Source organism: Acartia tonsa, chromosome 1, assembly GCF_053477335.1.
Source record: "Acartia tonsa isolate MP-2025a chromosome 1, ASM5347733v1, whole genome shotgun sequence".
NCBI classification, from domain to species: domain Eukaryota; kingdom Metazoa; phylum Arthropoda; class Copepoda; order Calanoida; family Acartiidae; genus Acartia; species Acartia tonsa.
This window is the reverse complement of record NC_137260.1, coordinates 12,306,086-12,326,257: the sequence shown is the minus strand read 5'-3', so window position 1 is coordinate 12,326,257 and position 20,172 is coordinate 12,306,086. Positions and strand designations below refer to the sequence as shown.

Here is a 20,172-nt window from a genome sequence, read left to right as displayed (position 1 = left end):
GAGTGCATATTCACCTAACTGCTCATACGACATACAAAGGGCACAGAACCTTCCCTTCTTATTTGATAAAAGTTAAAATTAAGAGAGGGGAGTGTATTTTTTTGTGCTGATATGTTACTTTATGTTAGGTTAGGTCGTATTTGGTACAGGGTAGTGCTCTCCCCCCCCCCCCCCAGGCTTTAGAATATATAAAAAAAACTAACCTGCAATGCTCTATTTCCAATTTTTTAAAGGAGGAAGATGGTTCTTTGCCCGCACTATGTGGGAAAACATCGTACTGCATGTTATTACAACAGCATAAATCCATATTATATTAATTTGCTTTCAAACTGTTTGGAGGTGTGTTATACGCGGAATTAGAGGCGCGTCCGAAACAACAAGAGAGTTAGAACATTTACCTCCGAAATTGTCCGATTCTCTTACAAGGGTGGGTTCCAGAGAGAATTTTATTCTACACTTTTACAACAAAATTTAATTGACGCAGCTATCTAATAACAGAGTCTAATCGTATGCGGTCGTCTGGCACTTAGATTATAAATATTACATAATACAAGTTGTTTTGTGATTAAAACATTTATTGAAAGAAGTTGTATCAACTTTTTTTTTTATAGCTAGCCGGTTCTTTTAGTAAGTAGTAGATGTAAAATTTTTCATAGAATTCAGATATGCAATCGGTTTTTTTGTAGACCTCTTATTTTTTAAGTAATTTAAGTTTTTTAAAAAAATAATTAAGTCGGTTTTAAGGTACTAAAACGCAAAAAAATAAAAGAAGAAAATGGCCAGTAAGAACAAAAATAGTAAGATCTTTAATTTGACACCTTACTTTTAAAATTCTGTTGAGTAATTATTGAAAAAATCTATTTTTTTAACCTCGGTTTAATAAAAACTTTAGACCTAAATATTTTCTCAAACAGACATAAAAAACATGGGTTCATATATACCTTTAGAATCAGAAAAATATTACGAATCCATTGTAAGCAAAATTGAAAAAAAGTAAAAAAATAAAAAATTAAACAAATGGCCAATTGTATTTTTTGTTCAGGCAACACTATCGTCTTCCCTTTTTTACCCCCTCTTTATCCCCTTCCCATTTTTATACTTAATTCAAGAATTAAGACGTTGCCTGTACAATATAATATGATATTTTCATATAATTCCTTTTATTGTAGTTTATATACTATATTGTAAACTTTTTTTTCAATTTTGCTTACAATGAATTTGTAATATTTTTCTGATTCTAAAGGTATATATGAACCCATATTTTTTTATCTGTGAAATAATAAAATTAAGTTCAAAGTTTTTATTCTCGTGGGTTTAAAAAAATCGATTTTTTCAATAATTACCTGACAGAATTGAAAAAGTAAGGTGTCAAATTAAAGATCTTACTATTTTTGTTCATAATGGCCATTTTCTTTCTTTTTTTTGTTGCATTTTAGTACCTTAAAATCGACTTAATTTTTTTTTTAAAAACTTAAATTACTTTAAAAATAAGAGGTCTACAAAAAAACCGATTGCATATCTGAATTCTATGAAAAATTTTACATCTACTACTTACTAAAAGAACCGGCTAGCTATAAAAAAAAGTTGATACACCTTCTTTAAATGCACAATGAGTTAACTTGATTTTTTTCCGAAAATTGAACCCAGATATGATAATTGTGAATATAAATATGTTTATATAATAGAAACCCTTCCAGGAATACTTAAATAAATTCCAAAATTTGCGTAAATTTACAATTTTTTTCAATATTTTGTCCCAAATTAAATCAGTTTTATTAGATTTTTTATCCTTTAATGTTTTCGAAGTGCCTATTGCTCTTTTTATTTAAACTGTTTTACTACTTTTACATTCTTTTGGACACAATGTTCCTTGTTACCTATTTAGATTTAATTAATGAAAACTAAACAAACAAACGACTCTGGACCTGAAATTGTATCTCCCCAATTTGCCCTCCGTCTAATACTCTGAGATTCCTACTTTAGGGTGTTCAATCAATAAAACTAATTTTTTCCACGGCCCCTAAGTGATTATTGCACAACCAACTTTGGGGTGTGGAGTGAGGGGGGGGGGATCTTCTTTACCTTCCCTCCAAAAATTCTTTGTGCCATAATTCAAAGCTATTGATTTCTACAAACCAGGTAAAAATTTAAGTATTTCATACCCAAATATAACTTTAACCAACGCCAAAATAAAATTTTTGGTCGTCTTTGATAAGCATACCCATTTAAAAAAAAACTAAAATTGAAAAGAAACTGTAGAATTGAATAAAATAGGAATAATATTCCCTATGTTAAAATATTTGTTGCAGTATTGTAAATTGACCTAAGGTACGCACCTGTAGTGTAAACGTAAATATCCTCAAGTGAAAGCATTTTTTTCTAGGTCAAAATTATCATAAATCAGCTGTGAGGTGCAGGGATGAAGGAAAATATAAAATCGTATTCTTGTTTGTATATTATTATTGATATTTTTAGATCCTCAGAACAAGTTCAGTGACAAAGAGTAAGAGAATCATCTTATTTAACAATCACAAGGATGATTCAATGAAAAGAAAAGAAATCTTTTTAAACTTTGAACTTAGAGTACTTCAAGTGGACATAATTTTTTACATACACATACATCATTTCAACTTAGCCCCTAGCCTTAAAGGTTAGTTTGCTTATTTAGGGTATATCACAAGGTAAAGAAAAAAAATTTAAATATTAATAAATATTAAAAAATTAAACCATAGTTTTATCTATGCACCCAAGCAGAAAACTACCATAAAAACAATACTAATAGGCAAAAGGGAATAACTTTTTTTAAAAATAATTATAAAATACGATTTAATAAGATAAAGTAGTTGGATGTATATGTGTGTGTATGGTTTATTAAACATTTGGACAGATAGTTTTAAAATTTTAAGAAAAGTTTAATAATGATCCAAGAAAGTTGACATGCCTCCACCCACACCTTCGCTCCCTCCCCATAATAAAAATCAGGGAAACCCTAGACGCTATGGGCGAAACTAAAAGTATTAATAATATTTAATAAAACAAAAATCCTAATACAGTTTACCATTCCTCTGATCTCCGAGCAGGACAGTAGTGAAATATTCTACTCTGAGAGGAGAGAAAGAGAATGAGGAATGGGAAGGGAGAGTAAGAACTTGAGTGGGTAGTAAATAGATTTTTATCCGCTGTAGTTTTTTTCTCTGCTAGCCTGTTGTTTATTGTTATTTTGTAAATCATTTTACAAACAAAAATAGTTAAATAAATTACAGTTTAAACAGTGATTTTTAGTTTTCTGTTAATTTATAAACAAGAATAAAGCATTTTTAATATGAATATTTATCATTTCTTAACATTTATTAAGTTTGTTTACTTTAATAAACTTTAGCACTTAAAATATTTTCAAATAGCGAGGTCAAAAGACAAATTGAGAGGAAAAGCTTTAAAACTCTTATTTAAGTTTAAACATCTATAACTATTAGACCATTTCATTAAAATGCACTTTTTTGGAATTTTAGTCTTCTGCTAACCTAAAAAGTTACTTTAGGAGCCCAGAAATACATGTACAAAATTTCAGCTCTCCATCTCTACTGGCGACCTACCGCCAGGCATATAAAATATCAACAGTCAACAGATAACGGTAGCACGGCGGTTTTAACAATATCTCAGCAATGTGCAGGTTTAAAGCTCTTCTGCATAATTCAATTTAAACACATAAGGACAAAGATATATTATCCCAAAAATCTTTTGTCAAAGTCTATCTCTACACCTAGCACCAGTCAGTTTTCTAAAGTCATGCATTTTAAGAGGGACTTTTCGTGCTAATTTTACTTAAAGATTAGGTAATTCTGGTTTGAAGGTTTTATGTGGTTAATTTTGGTATCAGATTAAGATTAAGTTAAGATTGTATGACATAATGTCGTTGTGAAAAGCAACCTAATCTTAGGTATAACCCATCTTATTATCAAAGCTGCTGACAATTAAATATTATGAAATATTAAGGGATAAGAAAATGGACGTTAGATTTATGTATAATTCAATCCCTCAAACTATTGATACAACAGTTTAGACACTGACTGTTTGTAACGACTATCAAGATTTGAAAAGTAACATAAGGTTTTAGGCCAACAATGGTAGCACGTGTTGATAAAGTTATCAGTATAATTTACAGTCCTACGTCTCCTTCCTCACTGGTTATAATCGGGGAGGAAGTGGACATTGGGCTCTTACACTAGTCCTAAAAGTTTTATAAAATACTTTTTCTTATTTGTTAGCTTATTTGTTGGGGACTATTTTGGATTTTGATTGGCTGCTTCATTAAGTTGGTTGTCAAAAAAAATTCTACTGAAGGAGTAATTTTATATATATCATTACTGGGGATGAACATCAATTTATCGGCCATTGCCATAGAGAAGCTGTGCTACTAAAAATGGAAACTTTGATTATACAACAACAGGGTGAGTGAGAATACACAGGGCGTAACCTTTGATTTAAGTTTGATACAAAAATGGGACACACAGAAAACTGTCCCGAATTTGTATTAATTTTGAGGAACAAGACTTCAGTGACGTCATATTTTTCTTTCCCGAAAAAGGGAAGGGGGGAAGAAAATCTCTTCAAAAGAGATGGGGAAAACCCCCTTTTCTCCCATCTCTTTTTTCTTCCCCCCTTCCCTTTTTTTTCTTTCCCCCTTCCCTTATTCGGGAAAGAAAAATATGACGTAACTGGAGTCTTGTTCCTCAAAATTAATACAAATTCGGGACAGTTTTCTATGTGTCCAAAAATGGATATAGAATATACGTGGATATTATGACAAGAGAAAAATTGTCGCTTAATTAGTTTGCTATTTACCCTGTATTTCATTGGTTAGGCTGTTTATCCAGTAGTATTGGAGGGGATAGAGTAAAGGAGAGGGATGGGGAGTATCGTTATTTTAGCCCGCAAAAGAGATCACTTTATTAAAGAACATTAAAATCTGGTGTAAGATCCATGTAATAATAAATCCATTGATACAAATAATTCATCTGTTTTGCTACCATAATTTAGCAAGTCAGTTTAGATTCAAATTTTCAGTGGTTTATTCAGTTTTTTTTTGCATTTGTGAAAAAATATTTGATTGGGAATGGTTATCATCAAATACAGCTGACACTGGAAATAACCATTACACGACGTTTATAAAGCTTCCATGGAAAGCATAACCAAATATGACAAGTCATTCCGATGATATTTTTCTTCTATCAAAAACAAAAGTACGTGATGTTATAGATTATTAGATTCATGATTTTTTTGGACGTCAAGTGTAATTTTTTTTCAATTTATGAAAGTAATTGGTTGATTTTTTTTACATTTAGTAGGGAAGTTGTTCTAATTTTCGAGATGTCCGCGCGTCTGTCCGTCTGAAAATAACGGTTAAGGTTATAATTTCTCGGCTGCAAATCAAAATAAAAGTCTTTAATTTTCATTGGAGATTTCCTATGTCAATCAGCATTCTATATATGATTTACTTGGTATGTTAAATATGTTATACAAAATGGTTTCGTGATTTTTTTATATTGATTTTTTAGAACTCTATAATTCACATTTTCGGTTTGTCCAGCCACAATTTTTCTTTGCTTTGCTACTTTTGGATGTTGTTATCCCTGTCTAAATCAATTAGGTAATAATTTGAAACTATGTTCAATTTCATTCATTCGGGAAGGTGTTTCTATTAATAGAGATTGCTGCATATATTTTTATTAGCGCAAGCTGCTGCATAAACAAGGTCAGTCCGTCCATCAGTCTGATTAAGTTAACAAAACTCTGAATTTCTCATGCGTTATGAAAGATAGATGTTAGATTTTTACAGTGTAGATTTTTCCAGGGATAAGGGATAGGAAACCTGGCCATTAATTAGGTCCCGGCCTAGATTCTAAAGGGATATTGCAACTATTACAAATTACTATCAAACTGGCGGACGCTCCCAAGTAGCTATAGCTCTAAACCAATAAGAATCGGCCTGTTTTTAACAACCAATCACCAATTGGCGAAAATTTTAGAAGCAGACAATTATAGAAAAAATAATGATTTTGTCTGCTACTAAAAAATAAATATAAATGGTGTTAGATCACATTAGCTTAATTATCAAATCTGCTTAGAGTTAAACATTAAAAAAGGGCCATATAGAAAAAACAAAAATAACGGGATTATTTTTTGGAAAGGAGGTAGCTACGAATTTTCATTTGGTAGTTTATAAATTAGATGTTGTATTTTGAATTTTAAAAATTTAATACCGAATTGATACAACACTTTAACCCTAATATATGTACAATACACAATACATCACAGTACAAATATATCACTACATAATAGAATCCAAAGAATACTTGAGAGAATGTTACCCAAGTGCATATTAATTTATTTATTTTGAATTTTAATTAGCAATGAAATTTTCAAATAAAATTTTTACTCATTAATAAAAATGCAAATAATACAAACTAAAATCTGTCTGAGGGAAACCCAACGATAGCTTTCTGACAGTTCAAATTACCAAAGTAAAAGATAAAAAAAATTTGGGAGAGAAAAAACTTCATTTTTACAAAAGCCATTAATATATAGGTTTATAAAAAGTTATGTTTTTTACTTTAAACTAGCTACCTGAATTTGATTCTATACTTTATCTACACACACACACACAGCTTTTTTATTAGCGTTTTATACGAAGCACTGCGCCATCCCAAAACTGGTTTATTAGGCTAGAAATAGGCCTAGGCTTGAAATAGGCCTGAAATAATATTTTCCTACGTTTCCCATCCCTTATCCCTGGATTTTTCGAACTATAGATTATGTTTGGTTATTTTATAAGATTGGTAGTTGAAGTAGAACCGTTTTTCAGCCATAATGAAAAATCATGTATAGCATAATATTAAAAACAATTTTCCACGCAAATTAAAATAAAAATCATACAATTTATGCCATTTCTAATCTTTAAATTTTTAATTTTAATATCCACGGAAAACTGCCTATAATACGATTAATAACTATTGTCTTCTTCTCTTTATCTCTTTCTCTCTACTAATTTTTTATCTCATTTTCTGTCTCTATCTTTCCCTCTTTCTCCCTTTCTCTTTCTTTAATATTAATATGAATTTTCAAAGCTGCGCTTGCACTACTTACTAAATGCTTCTTGTTTTTTAGAGGACAGGTGTTAAAACTGTTACCTAATGAAAAATGCTTGATTATTTTATTTCTATTTTTTTCCTTATAATGCATTAGTAATATTAGTTAGGTAAGTTAGATATTAGAACCTTCTTTAATTCTTTATTTATTTTTTTTAATATTTTGGAATTATTATTTTCCAGTATGTCATCGAATCAATTAATAACTGCTGGATTAGAACAATCGTTCTGAGCCATACTGAAAAATCATGTATCGACAACTTCCCACGAATAATTAATCATAAAATTAATACCAGTTTTGTTAGCCCGAGTCCGCGGCCCCTCGTGGCTAACACAACTGGTTAAATCTTTTGAGGAAAAGTTAGACCAGATGGACAATGGAGAGGTAATATCTATTTTCTATATGATTTAAGATATAATCTAAATATTATCATTTCAGACAAAACTAAGAAATAATGAGAATGTAAACATATTTTAAGGTGTGGTCAATGGATTCTAAATGAAAATTGACATTATAAATCTATCGAATTCCATCAAAACTATTCAACCAAGTAGTAGCATGGCTATTTAAAATTTTGTTAAACAATTATAAGTTCTTCATTCGGACGGACTAACATCAGGGAGTAAGGGAGGGGACAATGGGCAATTAATTCAATATAAGAGTTATCAAAGAAAGGGCATGAATCCAGTTTAATCCAATAAATTTGCAGGAAATTATAAAGGGATTGTTAATTGAATAATAGATTTCCATAGCGTCATGTAAAGTGAAATCACAACTTGTTTTTGATGAAATATATTGAGGTTTTATGGTGTGATTTTTATATTACAAGATCATTGGACCCGGCCAGCTGCTAGCAAGAATATGACTGCCCCTTTTTATTCTGTTTATTTCCCTTGCCCCTTGCCCCCACCTCCCTTCTCCCTTCACCCCGTCTGCTACATTCCAAACTAACACAACGAGTAGTTATTTCCCTTGCCCCCACTTCCCTTATCCCTTCTCCCCGTCTGCAATATTCAAAACATACACAACGAGTAGCGGCATTTCATGCGCAAGTACCCAAACTCAGTCAGAAACTGCTAAATTCTTGCACATTCCCTTTAAGCCAGTACCCAAAGTCTGAGACTCCTAAAAATTGAATATTCGATCCATTGTCCCCTCCCTTACTCCCTGGACTAACATAGCCCCAATATAAAGAACAATAAAATTAAATTAAAACTTTGTAAAGCGATCATTTCTAAAGTGTCTATTTAATAATCTAAAATCTACGCGGAATTGATTGACCACACCCTGCTGTTGAAAGGTTTCTGTTACCTGGATAAAAATGTAATCTGATTATTACACAGAGCTTTGATTTGTAATGTTTATAAATACAAACAATTCTATCAGGAAATTCATATTTATTTTATAGAAATTAGTTGAACTGAGGTTTTTTTACAATTGTGGTGTGTAAGTCTAATAGAACTGTTACTCAAAATACACTTTTTAAAATTTAATTCTTCTGCTGACCTAAAAAGTTTCTTTATGGGCCTATAAATAAATGTACAAAATTTCATCTCTCTATCATTACTGGCTTCTTAGCGCCAGGCCTCTAAAAAATCAACAGATAACGGTAGCATGGCGGTTTTAACAATTTCTCAGCAATGTGCAGGTTTTTAGCTCTTCTGCATATTTCAACTTAAACATATAAGGCCAAAGATATGATATCCAAAAAATCTTTTGTCAAAGTCTACTCTACAACTAGCGCCGCTCAGTTTTCTTTAAAAATTTCTGAAAAATGCTGAAAAACAGACATCGCCAGCGCTAGGTACGATTCAAAGATAGCACATCATACTTTTGACACAACAATCTTAATCACATTTGTAATTTTAAAAATATGCAAAACACCTAAATTAATCTCTTAGCCATTCTCGTATGCATTTGAAATTTTTGTATGAAATAACGGGATCTTAAAAGTGGCCCTATTTAGAGGCCTGGCGCTAGGTAGCCAGTTGAGATAGAGAGATGAAATTTTAGACATGTATTTCTAGGCCCCTGAAGTAACTTTTTAGGTCAGCAGAAGAATTAAATTCGAAAAAATGTATTTTGAGTAACAGGTCGAATTGTCTAAATATTACTAGCCTTAGGAAAATCAACCTTTTACAATAGGGGGCATTACACATTTACCCCTCCCCCCCCTGTATTTAGTAATTTCTTTATTATCAACACAGAAAAATTATACTAATTAATTGGGAGCTGCATTTGATGTTTCTTTCATCTGAAAAGTATCTTAATATGAATTTTGTTTAGTATTAGTCAAATATCATCGTGCTGTGGTTCCCCTCATGGTCAGGTATGATAATGACAGATTGTTAGTCTACCCCCACAAAAAAAATAATTTTAACTTAAAACCATAGTAAAAGGGGGGTGGCATTTTTACATACAAATTATTTACATTTAACCCCCCCCCCCCCCTCCCTCCAAGCTTACTCCAAAGTAGTAGGTGTTAGAACTGAATGTCTTGGGCACAATACAAAATTTTACATATTAAACTCTCCCCCCCCCCTCAGGCCAAGTGGGGTTCAAGTGTTTTTAAGCAAAGCTTTTCTATAATTAGGGTCGGTCCGTCCGTAACGGATAGCTTTTTTTCGTTAATTTAAGCATGTTAGAATTGTCCCATCGATGTCAAACTTTGCATGTTGATTCCTGTAGTAGTTAGGTACGATTTAGTAAGCGTAGCAACTCTATAATCATTACCAGAATATCCGTACGTCCATTTTAAACAAGTTGATTTTTCAACAACAAATTTTTATGTGATCTAATTATCCGATTGGTATGATTTTTGGTATACTGATTCCTGGGATAACCAAGTACAATATTATAAGCGAAGCAACTCTATAATCAAGTTCTAAAAAATGTAAGTATGTCCATAAACATTATCCTGTATCAAGTAGTTTTTCAACAAATTTCAACAAATACATTTATATTCTGATTATTCAGTCTTGATGCTATACAAGTGTTAATGTCCGTTTGTCCTACCGTTTCAGTGCCTCGCTTTTATGGATGTTGTCATCCTTGTTGACTAACAAATTAGTTTATCTTTCAATAATATTTTCCCTCTCGGTAATTAAATATTGATCTATACTTTATTTTAGGCCATGTATAGTGAAAAGAAAGAAGCAGTATTTTCTCTGACAAGTTTGGAGGGGAAAGTTTCTCTCATTGGAATATCTCTGGCCTGTGTTCACTTTTTGGGTAAATCAATACATTATTTTTTTTGTTAAATATGGGGGTCTGTCTTAAAAATATTAGTGACTGTTAGCCTATAGTTTATATAACCTAATCATATGTTGTTTAAGATACTAATCCACAAAATTTACTTTTTATATATTTATCCTGAAGAAATCAAAAAATAAAAGTCTAAATTCTAAAATGCACAAATTAACAGCTTTCCAAATTGAATATATTGTGTTTGTCCCTGTATTACCTGGTTGCTAACTACCTGTCTCATGACCAACCAGATGATACTACCCTCATCTGTGTCTAGATACTATTATTTCTATATTATATATATAAATATATTGTAGGACTATGTTTGTCCCTGTATTACCTGGTTGCTAACTACCTGTCTCATGACCAACCAGATGATCCTACCCTCCATCTGTATATAGATACTATTATCTATATATTATATATATATAAATATATTGTAGGACTATGTTTGTCTCTGTATTACCTGGTTGCTAACTACCTGTCTCATGACCAACCAGATGATCCTACCCTCCATCTGTGTATAGATACTATTATCTGTATATTATATATATAAATATATTGTAGGACTATGTTTGTCTCTGTATTACCTGGTTGCTAACTACCTGTCTCATGACCAACCAGATGATACTACCCTCCATCTGTGTATAGATACTATTATCTATATATTATATATATAAATATATTGTAGGACTATGTTGGTCCCTGTATTACCTGGTTGTTAACTACCTGTCTCATGACCAACCAGATGATCCTACCCTCCATCTGTGTATAGATACTATTATCTGTATATTATATATATATAAACATATTGTAGGACTATGTTTGTCTCTGTATTACCTGGTTGCTAACTACCTGTCTCATGACCAACCAGATGATCCCACCCTCCATCTGTGTATAGATACTATTATCTATATATTATATATATAAACATATTGTAGGACTATGTTTGTCTCTGTATTACCTGGTTGCTAACTACCTGTCTCATGACCAACCAGATGATCCCACCCTCCATCTGTGTATAGATACTATTATCTATATATTATATATATATAAACATATTGTAGGACTATGTTTGTCTTTGTATTACCTGGTTGCTAACTACCTGTCTCATGACCAACCAGATGATCCCACCCTCCATCTGTGTATAGATACTATTATCTATATATTATATATATAAATATATTGTAGGACTATGTTTGTCCCTGTATTACCTGGTTGTTAACTACCTGTCTCATGACCAACCAGATGATCCTACCCTCCATCTGTGTATAGATACTATTATCTATATATTATATATATATAAACATATTGTAGGACTATGTTTGTCTCTGTATTACCTGGTTGCTAACTACCTGTCTCATGACCAACCAGATGATCCTACCACCCATCTGTGTATAGATACTATTATCTATATATTATATATATAAATATATTGTAGGACTATGTTTGTCTCTGTATTACCTGGTTGCTAACTACCTGTCTTATGACCAACCAGATGATCCTACCCTCCATCTGTGTATAGATACAATTATATTGTAGGACTATGTTTGTCTCTGTATTACCTGGTTGCTAACTACCTGTCTCATGACCAACCAGATGATCCTACCACCCATCTGTGTATAGATACTATTATCTATATATTATATATATAAATATATTGTAGGACTATGTTTGTCCCTGTATTACCTGGTTGCTAACTACCTGTCTCATGACCAACCAGATGATCCTACCCTCCATCTGTATATAGATACTATTATCTGTATATTATACGTATAAATATAGTAAAGGACTATGTTTGTCTCTGTATTACCTGGTTGCTAACTACCTGTCTCATGACCAACCAGATGATCCTACCACCCATCTGTGTATAGATACTATTATCTATATATTATATATATAAATATATTGTAGGACTATGTTTGTCCCTGTATTACCTGGTTGCTAACTACCTGTCTCATGACCAACCAGATGATCCTACCCTCCATCTGTATATAGATACTATTATCTGTATATTATACGTATAAATATAGTAAAGGACTATGTTTGTCTCTGTATTACCTGGTTGCTAACTACCTGTCTCATGACCAACCAGATGATCCTACCACCCATCTGTGTATAGATACTATTATCTGTATATTATTTATGTAAATATATTGTAGGACTATGTTTGTCCCTGTATTACCTGGTTGCTAACTACCTGTCTCATGACCAACCAGATGATCCTACCCTCCATCTGTATATAGATACTATTATCTCTATATTATTTATATAAATATATTGTAGGACTATGTTTGTCTTTGTATTACCTGGTTGCTAACTATCTGTCTCATGACCAACCAGATGATCCTACCACCCATTTGTGTATAGATACTATTATCTGTATATTATATATATAAATATATTGTAGGACTATGTTTGTCTCTGTATTACCTGGTTGCTAACTACCTGTCTCATGACCAACCAGATGATCCTACCCTCCATCTGTGTATAGATACTATTATCTATATATTATATATATATAAATATATTGTAGGACTATGTTTGTCTCTGTATTACCTGGTTGCTAACTACCTGTCTCATGACCAACCAGATGATCCTACCACACATCTGTGCACAGATGCCATTGTCTGTATATTATTCAGATATGGTCCTCAAATTCATCATACAGGTTGTAATTCAATCTTTTCTATGATTATGGTCGGTCCGTACGTTCCTCCGTTATGGACAGCTTGTAGCATTAAGTTATGCTTTTAAGAATCACTCTATGCTGATTCCTGTAATAATAAGGTTCTATTTAGAACCAACTCTACAATCGAAACATGAAAGTTTGTAGGTCCATTTATAACATGTTTATTCTTGTTTTTTTTAACGAACAATTTAAAAGGTAACATATACGTTATTAGAATGTTTAATCTAATCAATGAAACTAAACTTCAAAGATAATGCAATATAAATTCTAAAAATGTCTGATAGACAATACATTACAATGCAATGTTGTAAATTTCTTTTTGCAACTACAATCTCTATAGGTTACTTTGAACAATTTGTTAGATAAAATAAGCAAGAGAATGCAGGGATCTAAAGGACTAAGACAATGGTCGATAAATTGATGTACCAATAATGATACACAAAATTAACCCTTCTTTAGATTATAATTAGTGATTGAAACGTTTAGACACTCATCTTAATGAACCCTCCAATCAAAATTAATTATAAGTCGCCAAAGTTATTGAGCCAAAGAATAAGAAAACGTTATTACAAACCTTAGGGGACTATTGAAAAAACAGCCCAATGTCCCCTTTCTTCCTGGGATAATATACAACTTTACGCCAATTACTTCATGACGTAAATCTGTTCAGGTCACACAAACACAGCATTGGCTGGTCAGCTTTTGTTCAGCCTGCTAGCTCTGCTGGTCAATGCTTTGCTGGTAGGTGGAGCTCTTTCAGCCAAGCCTCTGGGTATCCTGGTCTGGCTAGCCTGCTACCTGCTGGATATCCTAGGATGCCTGGTTCTGGTGGTTATCATGGCGACCACTTTATCACATAGATACCATTACTATGGAGATCTCATGGAAGGTTTGTTTTATATCTTATACAGAAAATAAAATCATTAGAGAAATCACAAAACCTCTCATTTTATTTTTATTTTTTAATAATCGGGGGTTTTCCACAAAGTGCTTAGTGGAGCACAAAACTCCCTCCCATTAAAAAATATTAAATATTAAAGTAATAGGATATCTGTCTGTTTGTGTGTGTGTGTGTGTGTCTGTTTATGTATTTAGCAAAGGATTTCCTTAATTACTAAACCGATATGGTCCTCCTCAGTCCACAGTGAAGTTTCTTATTGATACAAGCAAGGTTTATAACCTAATTGGGAGGGCACCTCCACACTCTCCCAAAAGAAAACAATACTATAAAAAACCTAAATTACTTATTTACAAATGAGCTAACTAAAACACATATCATGGCCAGAGATTTATTGACAATACATGTATATTTCTTATTGTATCTGTTCTTTTAGGCAGGAATGTGCTAGTTATCAAATATATTTTTCAGAGGAATTGGGTTGGATAGCTGTGCCATCATTGTTGTGCGCCTTCTATATAATTTGCTGGATTATTGTCTGTACCCTTTATGTTAGAATTAGAAGACAGGAGACAAGAAGATTTTATGTTACACAGTGAAGCTTTATCATACATACAGTATTACATTACCAAAGATTTATTTATAATTTTAATTATTCTATAATTTACTTTGTCTGTCCATCAGTCAGTCCATAACGCTATGATACATACCTAAGAGCATTAAGTATGTAAGTTACTTGGTCGGTCGGTTTGTCAGTCATGCTACAAAATATAAATATAAACATTTAAAGGTTTCTTAATTTCATTTGACCGAAATAAGATTTGAAAATTACATCCTAAATTTGGGGCTCAGAAAATTAGCTATATTTAGATTTTGTACATGTATAATTTATTGAATTATATTTGAAATACATTTTTAAATTGAAAAAACATCTATATCTATTTTACAAATGTTATTTTATATTTAATTACGTACGTAATAATCTTTAATAAATAGTTTTCTTGATGACCTGTTTTTATTCACATCAAGAAATTTGTATTCTAACAAGGATGACAACATCCATAAGCAGCAAAGCACAAAAATGTTATATGATGCGCCTCTCTATATACATTAAATAAAAAGAATAAAGTTCTAATGCAATTATCCTAAACCTTTTTTAAAATCAGACAAAACTGGCTGAAATATGTAAAAAATTTTATTCATAATCGCTAAATAATAATTTTATTTATTAGAATAAAATAATATGATATTCATTAGTTCTTATTAATGAGATATTAGGATTTAACCCTTTTGAAATGATTTTTTTGTTCTCAATAAACTTAAAACAAACCATTTTTATTCGTAGTAGTGATTCCTGTTACGATGAGTATGCGTTAAGCATAATTACGACAAAAAATTTCTATTTTCAAAAAACTTTTATTTATTATTTATTCATTTATTGTTGTATCAAAACTGTTGACATTCCATCGATATACATTCCAAAAGATTTGTCGATTTTATGGCTTTAATAGCAAATTGTCACGACTGTAATAATATCGACAAAGTAATGACCCTCTAATATACTTATGTTGAAATAATAACGATATATTTTTCGACAGAATTGAAAGAATTATTTCAAATGTTCCACCCCCAAGGCATCTAAGTATTGATGTAGAATATTCAATATATAGATATTATGATTCGGTCAGTGAAACATTGAATTAATTTAGCTTGCTAGCATGGAACTCATTTATTAGTAAGTTCATTTATCCAGTTATATGATAGGGGGTGGAAAAAAAGGGGTTGGAAGAGTGTAATCGTTATTTTAGCTGGCTACAAGTTTCACTTTATTAAAGGACATGAAAATGCAAGATCCAAGTAATAATATATCCATTTATGTAAGCCTTGTTAATGAAGGGTTACAGAAACTAAATAAGTTTAGTTTTATAAATTGATCCTTATTTTATAAATATGCCTAGAAAAAGTTGAAAATATATTTGTAATCAAATATTTGATTAATTTCTAGAGAGAAAACAAGAACCATTGTCTTCAATATAAGCAAAGCTGTTTAAAATATAAAAAAATATTGGAATAAACATAGATAAAAGGAATGACAGCTTTAAGAAAGGGTAGAGAGAGAAAAAACAATGAAATGGGAAAAAGATAGAAAGAAATAGAAAAAAGAAAAGAAATTTTGGATAATGTTTGTATACATTACATCTTTTTATGTAACTTGTCCAAACTAGGCCTAAAAACTGATTTATAATTTTAAATATTTAGGAGTGTTATTTATTGCATCTTTCTCACTGTACTGTTAGATTGGGTCAATTTTTTATATTTTTAAGTATAATTTTGGTAAATATGAGTAATTGGGGAGAAAATACCAATAAAAATATCTCTGCTAAATAACAGTGCATTGCAGACAGAAGTACACTTATAGAGAAGGTTGGTTACTAAAAAAAAATTTTATTATATTTTCTCTTCATTTTCTTTTCAGAAGTCAATTGTTTATCTTCATCAATATATTACATTAAATAAATTAATTAAAGTTTGTGTGAATTTAATGTAAAAAATATATATCACAGTTACATGCAAAACAAATTGTAATCTTTGACTAAAAGATGAACACCTCAGCATCTATACTGATAAAAATATTCCTAGCAGTATATGCTGTATTTGAAATATCCATATGAACATTATCCTTAAGTATAGTTATTGTATTTGATGGGATATTTTGGTCGAAAACAAGAAGTGTTGTTGAGATTACAATATTGGACAGGAATGATTAACTTAACATTAAAGTAAAATAATAGAGGGGGCACGAGCATAGACGTTTAAGGGGGGGGGTAAAGGGGTGATTACACCCCCAAAATTTTCATTTTCAAAAATTTACCCCCCCCCCCAAATAAAAAAGCTTGGACGCTATGTAACTCTAACCATGGGAACCCTGCGCCGAGTTTTAATTTGGTCTTTAAATATCAGCTAATAGCGTCGGAAATATCAACACAGCTAAATAACTATAATAGAGCAGAAAGCAATTTGCTAGCAGACAAAATCTATCCCAACCATTTGGGCCAGGTAGTTATCAAAGAAGATAAAGTATAGAATAGAATCCAGGTAGACGATTCCCAAAAGTCATTCTGGCGTATAGTAAAATCGCAAGATTTCAGAAATTATCCAGATAGATTATCAAAATTAATGCCTTTTTTAATAATTTACTGAAAGCCCTGCCGACTGGCATTCAGCCAAATAAAATGGATTAAACCTTTATATAGTTTGCAAAACCATGTACAAAATTTAATTTCAACCTGAATTTATTTTTAGAAATGACTAAGAAATATTTGGACAAAAATAATAATATTGGCGCATTCGTTATATCCAAACTGGAAAATTGTACAATTCAAGTTGGTTATAAGTTTTTTATTGCGTGAGCGCGACTTTTCTTCAATTTCCTAAGATATATTTACGCCCCCACCCCCTCTGGTTTTTTTCTATCTCATTTTCTATGTGTGAAAGATAGACGGCAAAAACTGAGTGGCATTTTAAATATGGGTATGACACATAACCAAGGACGTCCAAGCTTTTTTATTGAAGGGGGGATTTGAAACATAACTAAGAGTTTAGATATCTCCATCCTAGCGGGCACAGGATGTCAGCAAACCTGGCAGGGTCATCCAGGGAAAATGCATACATTTTTTGACTTAAACAAAGCATTTTACCTTACCAAAATTTTACCGCTGACTGCAAGCTGCCAAGAACAGCTGCAGCCGCCAAAATTTATGTTTTGAGATTTCTAATATTTTACATAAAGAAAAACATTTTCAAAAACATTATTTTTCTAGCTTTAAAAATAAGAAAATTACAGATGTTTGAAATTTTTAAGTAAAAAAGGACCAAAAAACAAAGGTAGTTAAATAAAAGGGTAAATGAAGTGAACTTTGACTTTGACTCACTTTTAGTAGGAAATATATAATCAAACAGGGGACTTTTTAGAAATTTTAGCCCTCTAGCTCTAATAGGAGCTGAGATAATAAGGGTTGAACGCCCCCCCCCCCCCCCCCCCGCCTTCCCCTCCCCGACCGATAAAGGTGCAGCAAGGGACCCGACTGTTAAGGGTTAAGTTGGTTGTTTATACCTTACTTTCAATTAATAATCTTTTAGTGTTATCATTCCATGAATTAGGTTCTTATTGATGAACATAATAACAAAGTGTTCTTTACCTCTTACACTTACTCATTCTACTTTGCTAATAAAATTAGCTCAGAATGTTTAGAGTTGTTGAACTTTCCATGGTTTCTTCTTTATATTCTCTCAACAAGATTTACAGTACTAGCAGTACTTTCTTGTGTATGTCAATAACCAAAGTAATTCTAAATTGAAGACTTGATATTTACATGAGGTTGAATTCAAGTATCACAATTAATCTGGCATCTATGTGTGCTATCATCTTGATTTTGTTTGACTTGATGATAAGAATAAACATGCAATCTATGATAATTGTGAAGATAATCTAGCATTTGTGGGATATCAGATTGAGTTTCAAAGACAGTTTTGTGTTCCAAAAATTCATAACTTATCAGACAATATGACACTTTGGGAAATCTACAATCAGGCTGAAAATGTTTATCCAATTGGTTGTGTAAAATGTCCTTCTTACCTAACTTTAAGAATTTTAGGAGCAGGTGTCCTTTTTTATGGAAAGTATCAAATTCTTATTAGGATTCCTGAGAATTGCTAAAAAGTACAAGAAAACAATCACAGACTTAAAAAGAAATAGAATAATTCAAGTGAAACCTGTTTCTACCTCTAATACAAGTGAGAAAAAGTTTATGAGAGTTTACAACAAGTCAGTCAATACTGTTGACAGCACAAATGTAAATAGTGTGAAATTCTATCCATTTGAAATTCCTGACCCTAAGAACAGTATTATAAGAGCTTCTACTCCTGCTGTTGATGAAATACAAGTCATTGAAGAACAATTTGAAATTTAAAGGGGAAGAATAATTGCTGACACTGAAATTGTTAAAGAACAGAATAAAGTAAATTCTGAAAATGTAACTGATGATGCCAAGAAAGCTTGCAGTGCTGACTGGAAGGCTGTTAATGCACACTCCTTGAAAGAAAGTTTACCACCATGATATTAAGAACTTTAACCTGGACTATTTTATTTTGTGCTATTTTACTTCTTGCTTTCTCAGGTAATATACACATTCTTCCATTAGTTTGTCACTTACTTTGAACTTACTTAGATATCTATAACTAGCAGCTACTCCCCCTAAAAGGAACACAGTAATAGTGTCTGACTGATTATGACGTAAATAAAAAAATTAGCCAATGAGAGGCCACAATAAATTTTACCATTGGTCAATAACGGCCTCTCATTGGCTAATTTTTTTGTTACGTCATAATCAGTCAGACACTATTACTGTGTTCCCCTAAAAGCATCTACAGGAACTTGAGGGAATGGGGGTGAGAGGATTGAACCTCTACTGTAGTATTTGGAAATATTTGTAAAAATAAATTAATGGGCGATTTTGCTTGGGATGTTGGAATTATCTTCCCCTAAATTTTGTATAAACCTTCCTTGACCTTTGAAAAGCCTTACTGTAAATAAGAAACACATAGACATCGGCCAAGCATCCTGTTACTAAAGAATATTATTTTACAGTTGAGTGTATCTCCAGGGCAAGTTATGGTCATAAGCAAAAGGCTAAGGGCTTATCTGAATCCAGTATTTTGGCTTCTAACTGATGATAAAGTAATGCTTTTCTGTAAAACTAAGTTAATAAATAAAGTAGTAAGAATCTTCAATTAATGCTAATTCTACGAAATATTTCTAAAAAAAACCAAGGATGACAACATCCATAAAAGCGAAGCTCTGAAACGGTAGGACAGACGGACATTAACACTTGTATAATGTTAGAACTGAATAATCAGAATGTAAATGTATAAGAGTCAAAGCAAAATTGTAAGCAAATTTGTTGAAAAACTGCTTAAAACAGGATAATGTTTATGGACATACTTAGATTTTTAGGACTTGATTATAGAGTTGCTTCGCTTATAATATTGTACTTTGTTGTCCCAGGAATCAGTGTACCAAAAATCAGACCAATCGGATAATTAGGTCACATACAAATTTGTTGTTAAAATTGTAAAAAAAATCTACATATTTTAAATGGACGTACGGACATTCTGGTAATGATTATAGAGT

The 20,172-nt window shown here is 31.6% G+C and overlaps 1 protein-coding gene across 1 annotated transcript; it reads left to right on the top strand.

Moving 5' to 3' along the window:
• Positions 1 to 7,582: 7,582 nt before the first annotated feature.
• LOC145332259 (uncharacterized) lies at positions 7,583 to 14,989 on the top strand. The gene is made up of 7 exons (XM_080177214.1): positions 7,583 to 7,624; positions 8,447 to 8,532; positions 9,433 to 9,475; positions 10,278 to 10,377; positions 12,929 to 13,063; positions 13,755 to 13,973; positions 14,454 to 14,989. Exons 2-7 carry the CDS (start codon positions 8,504 to 8,506, stop codon positions 14,579 to 14,581), a joined length of 654 nt encoding a protein of 217 aa, XP_080033340.1. The 5' UTR covers positions 7,583 to 7,624; positions 8,447 to 8,503; the 3' UTR covers positions 14,582 to 14,989.
• Positions 14,990 to 20,172: the final 5,183 nt, after the last annotated feature.